This window comes from Mobula hypostoma, chromosome 5 (genome assembly GCF_963921235.1).
Source record: "Mobula hypostoma chromosome 5, sMobHyp1.1, whole genome shotgun sequence".
Classification (NCBI taxonomy): Eukaryota; Metazoa; Chordata; class Chondrichthyes; order Myliobatiformes; family Myliobatidae; genus Mobula; species Mobula hypostoma.
This window is the reverse complement of record NC_086101.1, coordinates 154084690-154105611: the sequence shown is the minus strand read 5'-3', so window position 1 is coordinate 154105611 and position 20922 is coordinate 154084690. Positions and strand designations below refer to the sequence as shown.

Here is a 20922-nt window from a genome sequence, read left to right as displayed (position 1 = left end):
GGGAAAACCAGATGCTAGATATTTTTTGATCTGCTTTTTTCTTAAATTGTGCACGCTAGGTATTCACTTTACCATTCAAGGGCGATGACAAGTTCTGTACATTTAGACTGCTTTCACAGCCTATACTTAAGTCTCTTGAGAAAACCACATATGCCCTCAGTTTGATCTCTGCACTTCATCACCATCCACTGTAATGTTTACTGCAGGTTTCACAGTCCATTATAGGAAGATATTTCAAACGGTCCTGGGTTATTTCAATCTGCACTGATAGATTATTTCCATGTGAGTGACTGAATCCATTACAAAATGAGACACAAAGTTTCAGGCAAATAGCACCTGTTATTTAAATATTTTAGTGCCTTTTCGTAATAGTATTAGTAAAATAGGAAAGTCAATATTCAGTATACTTGTACATTGAAGTAGACTTACTGAACTCTGAAATTTTAACATATTTAATATATAATATTCCTATTAATCTGCATTCTACGTATCTGGCAATCAGCAGATATCACAATGGCTCAGACATGTCACATCAATTCCAGAAGACAAATATCTTACACACATAATACTAGTATTCCCTTTTTAAACCTTAAATATCATTCTATCACATACAATGCAAACAACTAAACATTTTTAGCAGATTTGCTGGCACTCTAATGTTTAAATTTATGTTTTCTTTGAGATATTTTGGAATGTTTGAACAAAAAAGCCCATTAATTGCAGATTGCGCAGCACAATGAATTCACATAGCCCTCCTCTTTCCTGCTATGTGACCTGAACAAATGTCAGATTAAACAGCATCAAAGCTCTCACAACTGAAAGGGAACTTTCAAAATTCACAGCCCCCTATTTCTAGTGCACAATAGGATTCTTCAGTTATTGGAGTCTCTGGCCTGCCATGAGGCAGAGAGAGAGAGAGAGAGAGCAAACTAGAAACAGACAAAAAACATAGACGAATGCATCACCCTAAATGGGAATGGACACATTATGTTGCATTAATTCAGAAGAAAACAAGAAGCGTTTTTATCAATATTAAATCCACTGCCCTGCAGCAATTATCACTACTGCAGATGATTATGATCCAAGTTACCCAGCGAGTTTGCTTTTTGGCATATTTTGCATGCAATGTTGTTAATCGTTTTTAAAATTCATAAACAAAAGCTGTCATATTTCTCAAGAACCAAACATTGAATGCTGCAGGGATATTTCTGAGTTTGCTTTTTAGCACAGAAATTCAGATTCCTGTTTTGCCATGTATTTCACTCCTCTTGGAAATTAAGTTAGTTCATATTGACATCATCTTTGATTTAGCACTCCAACAAATTTCTCTAGAGATGGGTCAAATCAAAGCAGCTGGTACAATTGTTTCACCTGCAGTTTAAAGATTAAATGTGAAAGGATACTGGGAGAAGTACGTATGTAAAAGACATGAGGATATCAAAAGGAGCTACAAATGGTTTCTCACAAACTCTTATTCAGGGTCATCATAGCAGGGCTAATTCCTTGCCTTGTAGCTAGTACACAGCTCACTCCAGATTTTTGTACATTTAAATTAGAACCATTTAAATTTTCTTCCTCAACTAACCATTTTTTTTTGTATTCATCTAAAATGGACTCGGTAATTGCAATGACAGGAGATTGAGGGACTCTCTTATAAATCACCCATTGCAAGGAGATTATGAAGTCTCAAACATAGCTGTATAGGATAAAATTTTAATCCAATTAATACACTAAGCAAGAGAAACCATTCCCTTTAAGCTCCATGTGGCTAGTTGCAAAGAAGGTTTATTCTGATGAACAGTCAAAGCAAATTCTGTGTTCCTTTGAAGACTCCCTGCAGATTTTTGTTTAAAAACGTTGTTTAGCCAGAAGTTTCCCTTCATACCACTGACAAGGTACTGCTCATTTGCAAACTCCTTGGTTAGTAGTCATCGCAATGGCAAATTGGCATCAGCTTAGGTCAGAGCTGTTGTTCAGGTACTCTGATCTCCCAAAACATCTCCACACAAATACCAGCATATTCCAGTAACCTAGTTGAAACTACTGAGGAGATAATTGGTGGGAATTGTTAGATTAGCACCCACACACACACTTTCCACTGAGTCCCTTTGCTCACTGTTCACATGAGCCTTCCCACCTCCCTCTAATCAGATTCTATAATTTTCTACCTTTTATTGTCTCCACTTCTCACCTCCCAGCCTCTGTCACTGCTACCACTCTTCTCTCCCCCATATGTTTATCACTGTCCCTTACCCAGATACAATCACTTGCCAGCTCTGGTTAACGCCCTTCTCCTCACCTCTTCATACTGGCCATCTCCCCTCTACCCTTTCATTCCAGATGAAGGGAGTTCTTGACCTGAAATGCCAATGATCTATTTCCCTCCAAAAATGCTCCTAAGATTCTCCACTGTCTTGTTTGTTATTCCAGACTCCAGCATATGCTGTCCCATGTCGCTCCACATCCAGGAGTGTGGTAGTTTGTGTCAGGAATTATGGGAGAAGCAATATGTTTTTTCTGTCCCTGATAAACAGGTCACCGCACTGGTACTGCAAAGCAGTGATAACATGGATGCTTAAAATAAAAGACAGCTTCAACAGCCATGGCCAATGCATGTCCCAGCAGTTTGTTGCAGGCAGTATTCAACCATAATAAACTGAATCCTTAAGAGAATTTCTTCTTGAGCTATTCTACAAAGATATCCAAGACTGTGATGCTTGTTAATGAAATACCTGTGGACCAAGGAATCCATTTGTAGGAAGACCTTAGTGATCCAGTTCATAAGACACAAAAAGTCTGTATGTCGGTACAACATGCAATCAGGAAAGCTAACAAAAAATTATAATTTAATTCTAGGGGAACTGAATACAAAAGAACGAAGCTTATGTCAGAAAGGGTGCTCACAGGAAAAAATCTGGAGTACAAGTTACATGACTAACTTTACTCAAGGAAGATCGCTAATAGATTGGATGGCATTCAAAAAAGACTTTCTAGACAAACATGTGGAATGGGTGGGTTACCTTAGGAGGACGTTTGGATGGGTAAAGCTTGCATATATTGAAGTTCACAGTATGAGAAATTACTTGACCTAGATACACAAGACCCTGAGGGGTCTTTACAGGGTTAGCACAGTAAGGATGTTTCCTCTTGTGGGAGAACCTAAACTAAGAAGTCACTATTTAAAAATAAGGAATCATTCCATTTAGGACAGAGATAAAGTGAATGACTTTTTCTCTTGGAAGATTTAGAGTCTCTAAAACTCTCTTTCCCATACTCTGTAAATGCTTTTAAATTAGACGTGTATACATAATAGATAAGCAAAGTGCTAAAGCGATCACAGACCTGAGTTTACAATATGATCAGCCATGACCTTATTCAATGGTAGAACAAGCTTCAGGGGCCAAGTGGATAACCCCAGCTCCTAATTTGCATGTGAGTTCTCCTCCTGGTACTATTTAAACCATGGTGGTAACAGAATGTTAAATCAAAACATCACGTTTAAGCACCCTCCAATTTTTATTCAGATTTTAATGTGTCGTTTTCCATGATCAATCACCTCATTATACACCAATCTTGGACCTGTTACAGTTTTCTGTAGCTCTGATCTAACAAGTATTACTAATTAAAAAATCAAAAATTTTACTGCCTCATGATATTAAATAAGTTTGAAAGCTTTGTCTGAGTCACACAGGTGAACACTGATTCTCTGTTGATTGAAATCTTTTCATACTTAAGATTAATAATCTTATAAACCTAAAATTATATAAAGTTATATTAAATAGAAAATTAAGATCTTATAAACACAAATGCATTAAAATGATTTTTAGCTCTTAAATAGCGAAAGATCAAATAGAACCTCTGCTATGTTTTGGATATAAACAGTTTTTTGAGTAAATACCTGGTGCCCTCTTTCAAACCATTTATAACTTGGTCTAAGTATCTGAACAAATTACCAAGAGGTTAAAAGTCAATCTTCTGTCAATAGGATAGAACATTGAAATTAGAAACACAAGGGGAAAAAGCAAAACACATTTTATATCCACATGATATCAAAACTTAAATTCCTTTCCCTGTAAGATTTGTTTCAGGAACCCTTGACATTTTGAGATCAAAGTTACTCCACCAGAGGAAGTGGGAGCTACTGAGGCATTCTTCATGCTAGTTGTGTTTCAGATAAAAGATATTTGGGATGCGTCCTTACTCACCTGCAACCACAGCACAGAATAGTTTTCTACAAACCCTATTATTAATGAATAATGCAAAATTCTACAACCCCTTTTGGCTTGCACGGAGCTGTTATAATGGATCACCCTGGGCAGCTCCCCAAGAATAAAAGTTTAGGCCATGTTTTTGAATTTTGCTTAGCAATGAGCATGGTGTCAGCATAATGAAAATATAATTTTGTTTTAGAGTAGGGAACTCTATATTAAATTCAGAATCAGCACTTAACCCCTCTGTCACAGAGCTAACTCCCAGATATTCAGGAGGCTAGACAGAGGTGTTTTCTTCAGTGAAGTCCAGCATGTCAGTTAAACCTACCTCCTAATTCCAATAACACATAATGACTCATCAATGCAGATTCTTGAAGAAAGCAAGTTAATGTCATCATTCAAGGCTACATACGATGCAAAGCCTCACCATCTGACAACACAATACACTGAGGCTATGATGATTATATCTACTGATTATTAAAAATGAAGTAATGGAAGCTATTTTTAATTTTTTTCCAGTAGCTTAATTTCCTTTGGAACTTTGCACAGACTCTTCAAGTTCCTTAAAATGCTATTTTTCTGCAATCATTAGCTCATTTAGGAAGCTTACAAATATATTTTATATAAATAGATTAAGCAACAAATGTCACAGGAAATTAAATCCTTAGCAGCTATTCTGAATCAGTAATTAAAGCTAAATTTGACAATATTACCGCAGCACAGATATTCTCTTTATGATTAGTGCAATACAATAACTCACAGCCCGATAGAACCTCCATTAAAGCAAAACCCTCTAAGCTGCTTCATTGAAGCACCATCAAGAAAACATCTGAGACTGAGCCATTTAAGCAGTTATCAGCAGAGGGAGAAAGATTTGTTCAAAATGATGGCAGTAAAGGAACATTTGAAGAGAACAAAGAAAGCTCAACAGAGGGCAAGGCTGGGCGAGAGAATTTCATTGTTTATGATCTGGTAGTTGAACATTTGACTGCTAATTATGCAGTAATTAAATGCAAGGACAATCAAAGAGGCAAGAATTATTAGGGCAGAAATCGAGAAGATTGCAGATGAGAAGGGGTAAAGCCATGGAATGATTTCTTAAGACTTCAAGGCACTGTTTAACTGGGAGTCAAATTTAAGGTTGCATGTCAGGATTGAAGTGCAAGTGGAAGTCGATCCAGGTTACAGCATGGCAGCCATGCTTTAGATAATGTCAGGTTTATGGTGTTGTGACTCTGAAGGATGCCACCAGAGGGACGCAGCTGGTAGACACAATGTCTTTATTCGGGACGCCCACAAGCTGACAACCTTTAGAGTGACGAGGGAGAGTGACGGGAGAGAGAGAAAGAGAGAGTGTGATGAGAGCCAGGGGGAGGGAGAGAGAGAGAGAGAGAGACAAGAGTGTGTGTGTGTGAGAGACAGAGAGAGAGTGACAGTGAGAGAGAGAGAGAGAGTGAGAGAGAATGAGAGAGAGAGTGAGAGAGAGTGTGTGAGACAGTGTGTGAGAGAGTGAGTGAGAGAGTGAGTGAGTGACGGGAGGCAGAGTGACGGGAGAGAGAGAGAGTGTGACGGGAGACAGAGAGTGTGACAGGAGAGAGGGAGTGATGAGAGAGAGAGAGAGACGAGAGAGAGAGAGTGAGCGAGAGAGAGAGACAAGAGTGTGTGTGTGTGTGTGTGTGTGAGAGAGACAGAGAGAGAGTGACAGTGAGAGAGAGAGAGAGTGAGAGAGAATGAGAGAGAGAGAGTGAGAGAGAGTGTGTGAGAGAGTGAGTGAGAGAGTGAGTGAGAGAGTGAGTGAGTGACGGGAGGCAGAGTGACGGGAGAGAGAGAGAGTGTGACGGGAGACAGAGAGTGTGACAGGAGAGGGAGTGACGAGAGAGAGAGAGATGAGAGAGAGAGAGTGAGTGAGAGAGAGAGACAAGAGTGTGTGTGTGTGTGAGAGAGACTGAGAGTGAGAGAGAGTGACAGTGAGAGAGAGTGACAGAGAATGAGAGAGAGAGAGAGAGTGAGAGAGAATGTGTGAGACAATGTGTGAGACAGTGTGTGAGAGAGTGAGTGAGAGAGTGAGTGAGTGACGGGAGGCAGAGTGACGGGAGAGAGAGTGAGTGTGACGGGAGACAGAGAGTGTGACAGGAGAGAGGGAGTGACGAGAGAAAGAGAGAGACGAGAGAGAGAGAGTGAGTGAGAGAGAGAGACAAAGTGCGTGTATGAGAGAGTGACGAGAGAGAGAGACAGTGTGACAGAGAGAGAATGTGACAGAGAGTAAGAGAGAGAGAATGACAGAGAGAGGGAGAGAGAGAGAGAGAGAGAGACAGACAGACAGACAGAGACTTCCCAACCCAACGTTCCAGCATTTTTTTTTTGCCTAGGATATAATGCTTTTTTGAGTTACATGTAATCTTTCAAATATCTGGATCTTTCCACCAACATTGTTAGTTATCATTGTCTCTGAGTCGTAATCATGCCTATGCAGAATCTTAGGTCAATGGGGTGTTGAATGCATTCATGCCTATACAGTCAATTGGGTGTTTCCTGGTCTGCAATTTACTCCGAAATGCAGCATCAGGAAAACCCTTGTTTCAAGTTGCATTTTAATTCAACCTACAATCCATATTCAGATCTAAAGACTGGTTGCTGTTGAAATTAATATTTGCTATATTGCATATCTCCAGAATACACCCTAACATATGGAGCTTGGTATGAAAGAGCTTGGTCTGGGGAAGACTATCCTGGAGACAATGAGGCGCAAGGATTTCAGTGTAGGTGATCTAAAATATAAAATAGTCATCTTTGGGATGGTACCAACATGTAGTCCAAGGTTCTGCAAATACCACACAGTTTAATATTTGTAAACAATTAGTTTCAAGTTCACATCAAGGTCTGTCCTGTATTTCTGTGATATCACACCAGAGGAATATTGTGTCATTTCTTAATGCATGCATTACTAAATGACAATAAAAGAGGACTGTGTGTCCTCATAATCTAACCTAATATCATTCCCAGTAACACGAGGAAATCTGCAGATGCTGGAATTTCAAGCAACACACATAAAAGTTGCTGATGAACGCAGCAGGCCAGGCAGCATCTATTGGAAGAGGTACAGTCGACGATTCGGACCGAAACCCTTCGTCAGGACTAACTGAAAGAAGAGCTAGTAAGAGATTTGAAAGAGACTTTCAAATCTCTTACTAGCTCTTCTTTCAGTGAGTCCTGACGAAGGGTCTCAACCTGAAACGTCGACTGTATCTCTTCCAATAGATGCTGCCTGGCCTGCTGCGTTCACCAGCAACTTTTATGTGTGTTGCTTATCATTCCCAGTAAGGAGGGTACAGTCCATGGCTCAGGCTCAGAGGTCAGGATGAGAACTTAAAGAGGTCAATGTTTTCTTGGGAGGAAATTTCTGCTCCCTGAACTTAAGACAAGCAACCTGATCAGTTAGAAGCAGAGGCAGAATTGAGAAGGGTTGTGGTGAGGCGAAACTAGGTGTCATCAGAACATGAGTGTTCACGTAAGAACTGATTCTGTTCTCAGCTGATGCTGACATGAATCACCATGTAGCTAGAAATTAAGAGAGGGATGAGTGAATCCTGTCAAAATGGTGGAGGAATAGAATTGGACACCATAGCAGCTGATTCTGTGGCAACGATTAGAGAGGTAATAATAAAACAAGGTATACATAACCTCCTTCAGTTGGAAGTTGAAGGATAGAGAGGTGTTGGAGGACAATGTTTTACTCAATATGTCAAAGGTTGCAGATAGGTCAAAGAGGATTTATTACATTTTAGAAGTCAGAGCCAATTTGTATTCAAGGAAGAATGATTTTATGTGAGTTGAAATTGGGAATAAAAGGAACTTGGAATCATTCTAAGATTCAGAATGCCATGAAAAATCATACAGAACATTAAAAAAATTTAAAAGGGAAGGATAAATTGATAAATTAGGTAAATTGAAGGGATTAAAGGCGGATAAATCCCCAGGGCCAGATGGTCTGCATCCCAGAGTGCTTAAGGAAATAGCCCAAGAAATAGTGGATGCATTAGTGATAATTTTTCAAAACTCTTTAGATTCTGGACTAGTTCCTGAGGATTGGAGGGTGGCTAATTTAACCCCACTTTTTAAAAAAGGAAGGAGAGAGAAACCAGGGAATTATAGACTGGTTAGCCTAACATCGGTGGTGGGAAAACTGTTAGAGTCAGTTATCAAAGATGTGATAACAGCACATTTGGAAAGCGGTGATATCATCGGACAAAGTCAGCATGGATTTGTGAAAGGAAAATCGTGTCTGACGAATCTCATAGAATTTTTTTGAGGATGTAACGTAGAGTGGATAGGGGAGTACCAGTGGATGTGGTATATTTGGATTTTCAAAAGGCTTTTGATAAGGTCCCACACAGGAGATTAGTGTGCAAACTTAAAGCACACGGTATTGGGGGTAAGGTATTGATGTGGATAGATGGTTGGTTGGCAGACAGGAAGCAAAGAGGGGAATAAACGGGACCTTTTCAGAATGGCAGGCGGTGACTAGTGGGGTACCGCAAAGCTCAGTGCTGGTACCCCAGTTGTTTACAATATATATTAATGACTTGGATGAAGGAATTAAATGCAGCATCTCCAAGTTTGCGGATGACATGAAGCTGGGCGGCAGTGTTAGCTGTGAGGAGGATGCTAAGAGGACGCAGGGTGACTTGGATAGGTTAGGTGAGTGGGCAAATTCATGGCAGATGCAACTTAATGTGGATAAATGTGAAGTTATCCACTTTGGTGGCAAAAACAGGAAAACAGATTATTATCTGAATGGTGGCCGATTAGGAATAGGGGAGGTGCAACGAGACCTGGGTGTCATTATACACCAGTCATTGAAAGTGGGCATGCAGGTACAGCAGGCGGTGAAAAAGGCGAATGGTATGCTGGCATTTATAGCAAGAGGATTCGAGTACAGGAGAAGGGAGGTACTACTGCAGTTGTACAAGGCCTTGGTGAGACCACACCTGGAGTATTGTGTGCAGTTTTGGTCCCCTAATCTGAGGAAATACATCCTTGCCATAGAGGGAGTACAAAGAAGGTTCACCAGATTGATTCCTGGGATGGCAGGACTTTCATATGATGAAAGACTGGATCAACTAGGCTTATACTCGTTGGAATTTAGAAGACTGAGGGAGGCTCTGATTGAAACGTATAAAATCCTAAAAGGATTGGACAGGCTAGATGCAGGAAGATTGTTCCCGATGTTGGGGAAGTCCAGAACGAGGGGTCACAGTTTGAGGATAAAGGGGAAGCCTTTTAGGACCGAGATTAGGAAAAACTTCTTCACACAGAGAGTGGTGAATCTGTGGAATTCTCTGCCACAGGAAACAGATGAGGCCAGTTCATTGGCTATCTTTAAGAGGGAGTTAGATATGGCCCTTGTGGCTAAAGGGATCAGGGGGTATGGAGGGATGGCTGGTGCAGGGTTCTGAGTTGGATGATCAGCCATGATCATACTGAATGGCGGTGCAGGCTCGAAGAGCCGAATGGCCTACTCCTGCACCTATTTTCTATGTTTCTATGTTTCTATAACACTTTTCATAAAAAATACAAAGTACGTGCAGTATATTATGTCTTCAGTAAATCTTTAGGATTTGTGCAACTTTTTTTTTTGGAAAAATGTTTTTTTTTTCCTGAGTCACCTGACATATGGACAACAAAGTTATGAAAAATTAGGCAATTAGGTACTGTTTAATCTCTTGTTTCATTTACCCAATGCTCCTTATTTTTGTAATTATTTCACTGTGAATCTGATGAAAGAAAGGAAATTGAGAAGTGAATCAAAACGCAATGGCGAGATTGATTTCCTACCTTGTTAAGGCTCCGAGCAGCATTGTCTTTTCCACCCGGAGTGAGGTTACGGAGTTGCCGGTTTAGTAGATCCACTAATTGTTCCATGAGCTTTACTGAGAACAAAATATCCCCAGCATGAATCAGGTGTTTTGTCTGTTCTGCAAGCTCCCGAGCAATATTGTCAGCAGTCTCGCCAGATCGAACCTGAGGGTTAAAATAAATGTCTTTTGCGTGTTTTTTTCGGAGGTAGATTCTTTTTTGTGAAATATACCCTATTCTTACTTTCCATTTATCATTGTACAAATCACCTCATCATGTTGTCCTGTGGGTACAAACACACAGCACTGACCTTCAGTGTCACATGTAGCACTTTAAACCAGCGAAGGGAAGCTACCCATACGTAATGAAGGAGGTTTTCAGCAATAAGATCCATAAATTTTCTCTATAATCCAATCTAGATTCATCATAGCTTGGTATGGTATATGCTCTGCTCGAAACTGCAAGAAATTGCAAAGCTACCGATGCAGCCAGTTCATCTCGCCTTGCCTGTATTGACTCCCTCTCAACTTCCTGTTGCCTTGGTAAAGCAGCCAGCATGATCAAGGACCCCTCCCATGCTGGTCTTCCTCTCTTCTTCTTCACTTCCACTGAGTAGAAGAACAGAACCTTGAGGCATGAAGCACTAAGCACAGGGACAGCTTCTACCCCACTGTTTAAGATTCTTGAATAGAGCTCTCATACAATAAAGATGATCCCTTGATCTTTCAAACTACCTTGTCGTGACCCTTGAGGATATTTGTTTAACCTCACTGCATTTTCCTGTAACTGTTTGACTTTATTCTGCATTCTGTTCTTTTTTCATAAGTACATGGCATGCAAACTTACACTGGATTTTGGTACATGTGACAATTATAAACCTTTTAGCAATTAAGTTACCCAATCAAACCACCACACACCCCAACATCAGGATAACTAATAAAGAAAATAACACAATTGTTGTTTAGTTAGGAATGGAAAACAAAACAAAAATAAATATATCTTTTTAAATCAATTTTATTTTGTACAGGAAGAAACAACCACAAAATTCAGCCTTTCAATTTTCTCCCCAGTAGAGTCAAATTCTGCCAGTTTCAGCTGTTTAAGACAAATTCCAGATTATGATTGAAGACTGGTTGATGAGACCTTGAAGTTTATTTGTTTGAAGAGTACTTATTTTTTAAAAATGGATAAATAGGCACAAAGCCAGAATGAACTTTTTCATTAAGGAGAGAGTCCGGAGGACGCTCACAAGAATGACCCCAGCAATGAAAGGGTTAATGTATAAAGCGTGTTTGATGGCTCTGGGCCTGTACTCACTAGAGTTTAGAAGAACGAGGAGGAATCTCATTGAAAACCTATCGAATATTGAAAGGCCCAGATAGAGTGGATGTGGGGAGGATGATTACTATAGTGCGTGAGTCTAGGACTAACTAAAGGGCACAGAATGGAGGGACATCCATTTAGAACAGAAATGAGGAGGAATTTCTTTAGCTAGAGGGTGGTGAATCTGGAATTCATTATCACAGATGGCTTTGGAGGCCAAAACATTGATTACATTTAAAGAGGAGATTGATAGGTTCTTGCTTTGTCAGGGTATAGAAGGTTACGGGCAGAAGGCAGGAAAATAAGGTTGAGAGGAATAATAAATCAGGCATGGTGGAATGGTGGAGCAGACTCAATGAGCCGAATAGTCTAACTCTGCTCCTACATCTTATGATCTTATAAGCAACCTATAACTTTCATGAAGAGATATCATAGTCATAGTCATACTTATTGATCCTGGGGGAAATTGGTTTTCGTTACAGTTGCATCATAAATAATAAATAGTAATAAAACCATAAATAGTTAAATAGTAATATGTAAATTATGCCAGGAAGTAAGTCCAGGACCAACCTATTGGCTCAGGGTGTCTGACCCTCCAAGGGAGGAGTTGTAAAGTTTGATGGCCACAGGCAGGAATGACTTCCTATGACACTCTGTGCTGTATCTCGGTGGAATGAGTCTCTGGCTGAATGTACTCCTGTGCCCAACCAGTACATTATGTAGTGGATGGGAGACATTATCCAAGATGGCATGCAACTTGGACAGTATCCTTGGCAATTTTAGGTACCAAGCATTATAAGTTGATAAAACATACAATTATCCATTTGGACTTTTTTTCCTCACAAAACATTCATCATCATATCTTAACACAAGCATAACAAACAAAAGTTTAATATTTCTTCACTTCAGTTACACAGGGAGCAGCCTGACCAACTTCTTCGGGGAATCTTTGATTATTTTGGTCTCATGAGCAAACAAACTGAACTGACACAAATTGTATCACAATTTCACAAAAGCATGTGTGCAAAAAAAAAATCCAAACTAACAATTTCATGGTGAAGAGTCCCAACTGCTTTTCATTTTCTCATAAAAATTAATTTACAGCATCACTGCACATTACTAATATGGATTCCGATACACAACTAATACTTTAATTTCAGCCCATTTTTATCGGAGAAAAACTATTCTGCACTCTAGCACCATTTTTAATGCTGATGAATGTTTATGACAAATTAACACTTTAAAAACAACTGAAGAGGAACTGAATACAGCCAGGTCTCCACAAAATAAAGTGCTCATCAAAGTCCTACAGACTGTGGCAGACCACAACAGGCAGATAACAAGACTGTTTTTTGATGAACTCTGCTCACCTCCGAGGCCCTCTAGTTGGATGTGGGGGAATATGATAGAGCAATTCACCACCCATTCCCTCTGACCACCTTACTCTTACAATGTTTTCAGTTATGACCCACACCACGAAAGCTGCAGTTAGGACAGGATAAATTGAGAAATAGTTGTTTAAGCCCGATATGGACCCTGTATAAATACTAATTGCGGTATAGCTAACTACAAAGACTTACCTTCTGAGACAGCAGGTTTATCCACGGGGAGCTGCAGTTACTCAGGTCTGGACCCAAGGGATCCCAGTATCCTTCAGGCGACAAACATGTATAGGTGGCTACACCTGCAGCAGATATTGAGAAAAAAAGTGAAGTGTAGATTTATAGATATGCAACAATGATACTAATGAAAACATTACTGGGTGCTTGTGTTTGGACACAAAATATATTACATTTTAATTTGGCTCTTAAAACATTCTTTAAAACATTTATGGCTACAAGAACAGAACTGAAATAGAAGACTGCATTACTTAAATATATGATGACCCTAGCAAAGGCAAAATGGGGTGAAGGGGGTGAACAATCTATTAATCCTCAGTAACATTGAGGAGGTTGGACAGGGACTTCAAATATACTCAGAAAAGAAGTGAACTAGATTCTTCCACTCCAGTGAACTGCACTTGGTGTTGAAAATGTGGTGTTATCTACACTAGAGTAAGCAAATGCAGATTGGGTGATTGCTTTGCTGAGCATGTGAGTTCAGTGTCTGTCATTTTAGTTCTCCATTTCCCATTTTCACCCATTGGTCTGTGGCCTGCTGCATTGCTACAGAGAGACCCAATGTAAGTTTGAAACAACAGCACCTTACCCTCCATCTGGACTTAATGTTGAATTCTACAACATCAGGTAATTTGATTCCTCTGTCTATATCAGCATCCATTTATGATATTGGCAGAACTAATTTTTGCTTCTTTATATGTTTCCTCATTTTTCCCTCAGGGGAATGGAGAACATGCCCAAGCCTGACCTGCTGAGCATATCTCCTGCTCTGAATTTCACAACTTCTTCATTGTTTTGTCTATGTTCGCATCCTCTAACAGCTCCAACTCTCTCACTGACCTAGGTTACAGTTTATGCCCACTGTCACCCTGGTTTTACCCTATGAGAGATATCCCCCTCCCCCTTTTTATGGAACTTAACAAGCTATTTCTCTTCTTCCCAGTCTAACTAAGGTGAACTGTTTCTCTTCCCACAAATGTGGCCTGACCTGCTGAGTATTTTCAGTATTTATGGTTAGACTTCCAGCATTTATAATCTCTCTTATTTCCAAACAAAAATGTCACGAAAGAAATGCTATCAAGTATTGAGAGTGAAATGGCTGCAGCATCTTTCAAACTACTAAACTGCCTGAATCACTGTTTATTGGTTCTAAGACCCTCACATGTCAGATGCAAAATTTGATGTACACTTCTAGCTGTGAAGAGAATGACTTCTTACCCACTGTTCCTAGAGGACAAGGTCTTTTAGCTGTCTCCCCGGGCTGGGTTCTGGGCCAAGATATATCACGTTTGTCTGTGGCTTCGCAGCACTCTGCGGCCTCAGGAGGGAGGCGGGATGCTATTGGTGTCTTTGCACTGGTCCTGTGAAATAATGATGGAATCTCTGGTGCAGGCGTCAGTGTTGCCTTAACACTCCTCCTTGAAACGGGCGTGGTTGTGGTCGTAGTCATCGCAACGTTGGAGATTTTGGTCGTTTCCTTGACAAACGATGAAGATGTTGTTTCTAAAATAAAGATCCAAGATAAGGGTTATCCAATAAAGAACATTACTACAGTAGGCATATCTAGGACTTTGAGGTTTAAGTGACTAAATAATTTAATTTCAATTTCATTACAGCAGATGCTGGAATTTGGATTCAGATTTATTTATCACATGTACATTGAAACATATAATGAAATGTCTAGTTTGTATCAACAAACAACACACTCAAGGATATGCTGGGGTCAGACCACAAGAGTTGTCACATATTTTGGTGCCATCATACCATGCCAACAGTGTTCAGCAAAACAACATAAGCAGCACCTCCAACAACAAAACAAAGCAAAACAGTAACAGTAAAACAACCCCCTTTCTCACCCTCTCCACCCCCGCCCCCCCCCACACACACACACACAAACACACCTCCAGGCAGGACAGGCCACTTCTGGGCCTCTAGTTCTTGGCCCTGGACTCTCAGGATCAACCAACATTCAAATCAGGAGCATTTTGTTTAAGATTCCTTTCATTTCTAGTAAGGCCAATAATTCAGGAGAGCAGGAAATAAACAAAATTCTGTTTCAGTGCACAAGGATGTTACTCTTAATTTTGAGATTATATTTCATTGTTTTGTCAATTTTGCAAGAATACTTGGGAGAAAATATTTGCAATTCAGTTAATAAAATTAAAATACTTGTAATGAGAAAAAAATAATTATTGACATCAAAAGCAGCATCATTCTGGGCCCAGGGAGTTCCTTATTTTGTAAATTTATAGAACATAGAACATAGAATAGTACAGCACAGTACAGGTCTTTCGGCCCACAATGTTGTGCCAACCCTCAAACCCTGCCTCCCATATAAGCCCCTACCTGAAATTCCTCCATATACCTGTCTAGTAGTCTCTTAAACATCACTAGTGTATCTGCCTCCACCACTGACTCAGGCAGTGCATTCCACGCACCAACCACTCAGAGACCTTCCTCTAATATCCCCCTTGAACTTCCCACCCCTTACCTTAAAGCCATGTCCTCTTGTATTGAGCAGTGGTGCCCTGGGGAAGAGGCGCTGGCTATCCACTCTATCTATTCCTCTTATTATCTTGTATACCTCTATCATGTCTCCTCTCATCCTCCTTCTCTCCAAAGAGTAAAGCCCTAGCTCCCTTAATCTCTGATGATAATGCATACTCTCTAAACCAGAAAGCATCCTGGTAAATCTCCGCTGTACCCTTTCCAATGCTTCCACATCCTTCCTATAGTGAGGCGACCAGAACTGGACACAGTATTCCAAGTGTGACCTAACCAGAGTTTAATAGAGCGGCATCATTACATCGCAACTCTTAAACTCTATCCCTCGACTTATGAAAGCTAACACCCCATAAGCTTTCTTAACTACCCTATCCACCTGTGAGGCAACTTTCAGGGATCTGTGGACATGTACCCCGAGATCCCTCTGCTCCTCCACACTACCAAGTATCCTGCTATTTACTTTGTACTCTGCCTTGGAGTTTGTCCTTCTAAAGTGTACCACCTCACACTTCTCCGGGTTGAACTCCATCTGCCACTTCTCAGCCCACTTCTGCATCCTATCAATGTCTCTCTGCAGTCTTTGACAATCCTCTACACTATCTACAACAACACCAACCATTGTGTCATCTGCAAACTTGCCAACCCAGGCTTCTACCCCAACACCCAGGTCGTTAATAAAAATCACGAAAAGTAGAGGTCCCAGAACAGATCCTTGTGGGACACCTACTAGTCACAATCCTCCAATCTGAATGTACTCCCTCCACCACTACCCTTTGCCTTCTGCAGGCAAGCCAACTCTGAATTCACCTGGCCAAACTTCCCTGGATCCCATGCGTTCTGACTTTCTGAATAAGCCTACCGTGTGGAACCTTGTCAAATGCCTTACTAAAATCCATACAGATCACATCCACTGCACTACCCTCATCTATATGCCTGGTCACCTCCTCAAAGAACTCTATCAGGCTTCTTAGACACAATCTGCCCTTCACAGCGCCATGCTGACTGTCTCTGATCAGACCACGATTCTCTAAATGCCCATAGATCCCATCTCTAAGAATCTTTTCCAACAGCTTTCCCACCACAGACGTAAGGCTCACTGGTCTATAATTACCCGGACTATCCCTACTACCTTTTTTGAACAAGGGGACAACATTCGCCTCCCTCCAATCCTCCGGTACCATTCCCGTGGACAATGAGGACATAAAGCTCCTAGCCAGAGGCTCAGCAATCTCTTCCCTCGCCTCGTGGAGCAGCCTGGGGAATATTCCCGGGGACTTATACGTTCTAATGTATTTTAACAACTCCAACACCTCCTCTCCCTTAATATCAACATGCTCCAGAACATCAACCTCACGCATATTGTCCTCACCATCATCAAGTTCCCTCTCATTGGTGAATACCGAAGAGATGTATTCATTGAGGACCTCACTCACTTCCACAGCCTCCAGGCACATCTTCCCACCATTATCTCTAATCGGTCCTACCTTCACTCCTGTCATCCTTTTCTTCTTCACATAATTGAAGAATGCCTTGGGGTTTTCCTTTACCCTACTCGCCAAGGCCTTCTCATGCCCGCTTCTTGCTCTTCTCAGCCCCTTCTTAAGCTCCTTTCTTGCTTCCCTATATTCCTCAATAGACCCATCTGATCATTGCTTCCTAAACCTCATGTATGCTGCCTTCTTCCACCTGACTAGATTTTCCACCTCACTTGTCACCCATGGTTCCTTCGCCCTATCATTCTTTATCTTCCTCACCGGGACAAATTTATCCCCAACATCCTGCAAGAGATCTCTAAACATCGACCACATGTCCATAGTACATTTCCCTGCAAAAGCATCATCCCAATTCACACCCACAAGTTCTAGCCTTATAGCCTCATAATTTGCCCTTCCCCAATTAAAAATTTTCCTGTCCCCTCTGGTTCTATCCTTTTCCATGATAATGCTAAAGGCCAGGGAGCGGTGGTCACTGTCCCCCAGATGCTCACCAACTGAGAGATCTGTGACCTGACCCGGTTCATTACCTAGTACTAGATCTAGTATGGCATTCCCCCTGGTCGGCCTGTCCACATACTGTGACAGGAATCCGTCCTGGACACACTTAACAAACTCTGCCCCATCTAAACCCTTGGAACTAATCAGGTACCAATCAATATTAGAGAAGTTAAATCACCCATGATAACAACACTGTTATTTTTGCACCTTTCCAAAATCTGCCTCCCAATCTGCTCCTCTGTATCTCTGCTACCAGGGGCCTATAGAATACCCCCACTAGAGTAACTGCTCCCTTCCTGTTCCTGACTTCCACCCATACTGACTCAAAAGAGGATCCTGCTACATTTCCCACCCTTTCTGTAGCTGTAATAGTATCCCTGACCAGTAATGCCACCCCTCCTCCCCTTTTCCGCCCTCTCTATCCCTTTTAAAGCACTAGTTCTCCCATCATGTTCTCCTATTCAGAGTCATTAGGAACAAATCCAAACCATAAATTACTGGCATGTTTATTTCCATTACACCAGTAAAACATAGTTCTGCGAAACTTGACTTGATTTGAATCAACATGCCCATAGTCATCAAAGCCACAGTGATGATCACCTAGGTACCTGTCAAGCACTGTAAAATGCTGGATTGTCCTTACAATGTCCAGAGAGACAGGTTAATTGTCTCTTTCATTACAACATGTCATTGTAATATTTTACCAAAGACAAGTATCTGTGTTTTGTTGTTTAAGATCATGTTCCGGTAAGAAAGTAAGAAATAGAGTGCTGGGAAAATACCAGTGAAAACTATATTCTGTTGAACACTCATACAGTCATACAGCATGAAAGCAGGCTACTTAGCCAATCAAGTCTGTTCTGACAATTCAAGCACCCAATTAAAGAAGAAGAAAGCCCTTAACTCCGAGTGGAGTCATTGGGGTACCGTCATGATGGCATTTTTTCAGCAGGCTTTCTTATTTTTACGAGGCCGAGTTGCTAGCTCGACGCTCAACCCAGCACGGATGGAAAGCGTGCAAGGGAACCGGTTGGATTTGAACTCGGGAGCCTTCACTCCGAAGTCCGGCGCTGATGCCACCACGCCACCAGCCGGCACCCAATTAAACAAATTCTATTTTATTTTCCGCATACGCTCATCAACTCCATTCTTCACTGACTCTGGCTAATATACTTCAGCCAATTAGCCTACATTATGCCCATCTTTGGACTGTGGGAGAAGAAAGGAACACCTCAAGGAAATCCAGTCTGTCACAACGGAGAGCATGATAACTTCACCAAGATGGCCCCAGAGATCGGTATCAAACCCAGGTCACTGGAGATGTGAAGCAGCTGCTCTACCAGTTTACAGTGATGCCCTGAAACTCCTCTACCTGACCATGGTGTTACCAGACACATCTTTTTGTTTAGGAAGTCTTACGGCATAGAGAAAGCATTGACCAGTTATAGGCAACGCTAGCACCTGGTTTCAATACGTTGTGCTTTACAACGAGCCCATTTAGCTGATATCCTCACAGTAACAACGCACTGAATATTCAGGCTGCCTTCAGATGTGCGATGACAGAGGCTGAAAATCAGAGATGAGAGATTTTAAAGAGAAATCGGGGCAGGTCCTTCACGCAGAGGGCAATGCATGTTTGGAATGAGTCAGAAACTGTAGCTGAGGCGGGCACATTAGCAATATTTAAAAGCCATTGAGATAAGTACGTAGATAGGAGAGTTTTGGAGGGCGATTGATCATACACAGGCAGATGGGATGAGTTGTATCGAAAGGCCTCTTTCCGTGCTGTAGTTTGTGTAGAGCAAGAGGAAAATCAAGAACACAATCCACAAAGGCTCAACGGTCACTGTCTGATCCCAGTTATGGATAACCATTGAGCTGCTCTGAACTACATACACCTTTCATTGAATAACTATCAATTTTCTTTTACACCATCTGTTGCAATTAATGTTTCCTCAAACAGCGTGGCTGAGTATTTCTCAGGAAGTGTGACCATTAACAGCTGGTTAATTTCTGATGCAAACTGACTCTGTTAAATGTTAAAACAGCAACTGTGCCCAGGTGTATGTTGTTCAGCTCTTAATTTAACCTTCTCCATGCTCTCTGCTGAGTTAACATTTGCTTGACACTTTGAGGCTGATTTGGATGTTTCATTAAGTCATTAACCATGATATGCCAATGAATTCTAATTGAAAATCAATGGATTACAATGGTGATGAGTTTGTTATGGATTATGTGTGTTTCCTGTGTTTTTTTTAAAAAAGGACATTGCTCATTTCTTCTTTCTGCTCTCTGTTCAAAGATGTTCAGAATGCAACGCAATGCTTCCTGACTCACAAGGTCTCAACATTGTAACCCCATTCCAGCGAGACTTTATTTCAAAATCTACTTGTCATCACTGACCTTGCCAAGAAAGTTAAATCACACTAAGTTTTAAGGGAAATTTGTACTGTGGATTCCTGATCCATGGGGAACTGCTGAAATCCACTTAAGGAACCTTGACAGTTATCAAAAGTGATTTCTGCATTCCATCCATTGGACCTGAACCTGGGTTTAAGTATTTACTGCACAAAGTGCATTGCAATTACTGAAATTGAGACAATTTGCACTACAAAATCAAGTTTTGATTAAAAAAATTTTTAAAGGCTTTAAAATTGGATCAGTCAACACAGCTGCTTGCAAACCGATTTGGCTGAATGATGGACTGAGTTGCTGTGTCCTGTCAAATATCAGCCATTCAAAAATAACCCACTGGAAACTAAACCAGAATCACCTCGAGCAATGAAGTGCAACTGTGGAGTGAAAAATAAAAATGGTCTAAAGTGACAGGTAAATGAGTTAAGAGAGCAGGAAATAGCTGAAGTTTTGATACTTCTTTTGAACCTCTGTAAACACATCAAAAACTTGCTGGTGCTAAACTGTATAACCAACTTTTCACCACATTCATTGTGTAATTTAAACATGAGATTCTGCGCATGCTGGAAATCTAGAGTAGCACACACAAAATACAGGTGGAACATCTATGGAGGTGAGGAATTAATGGTTGACGTTTCAGGCTGCAACCCTTCATGAGTTCTTCTATTATTTGTGTATGCTACATTGTGATTTAAATTTGCTATTTACCAACCAGTTTATCAGCTAGGGAGGCTGGTGTCATTAGCATAGAGGCCTCAATAGAGGGTTTCACTTGAAAAGTAACCGAGCGAGCAGTAAGAACAAATTAAAGGACTAAACCTATCAAAGCATTACAGCCTATTACAGCTATGGGCAACCAATGTATGTTTTGAGGACAGAAACAACAGTGGAAATATATGCAATATCCTTAATATAACTGAACATTCCAAAAATGGTCAATGATTAGGCAGAGATTGTGATCAGAGTCAAATTAGAGAAAAATAAGATTAAGTGACTAAA

The 20922-nt window shown here is 40.8% G+C and overlaps 1 protein-coding gene across 3 annotated transcripts in view; it reads right to left on the bottom strand.

Moving 5' to 3' along the window:
• Nucleotides 1-20922, bottom strand: part of adgrl3.1 (adhesion G protein-coupled receptor L3.1) — a 587214-nt gene that overhangs the window by 119701 nt on the left and 446591 nt on the right. For all 3 annotated transcript variants that reach the window (XM_063049189.1, XM_063049191.1, XM_063049192.1), the window contains exons 7-9: nucleotides 14228-14512; nucleotides 12971-13074; nucleotides 10047-10232 (exon numbers count right to left, since the gene is read on the bottom strand). In XM_063049189.1, coding sequence (XP_062905259.1) covers nucleotides 10047-10232; nucleotides 12971-13074; nucleotides 14228-14512 — 575 coding nt within the window. The remainder of the gene's footprint in view (nucleotides 1-10046; nucleotides 10233-12970; nucleotides 13075-14227; nucleotides 14513-20922) is intronic.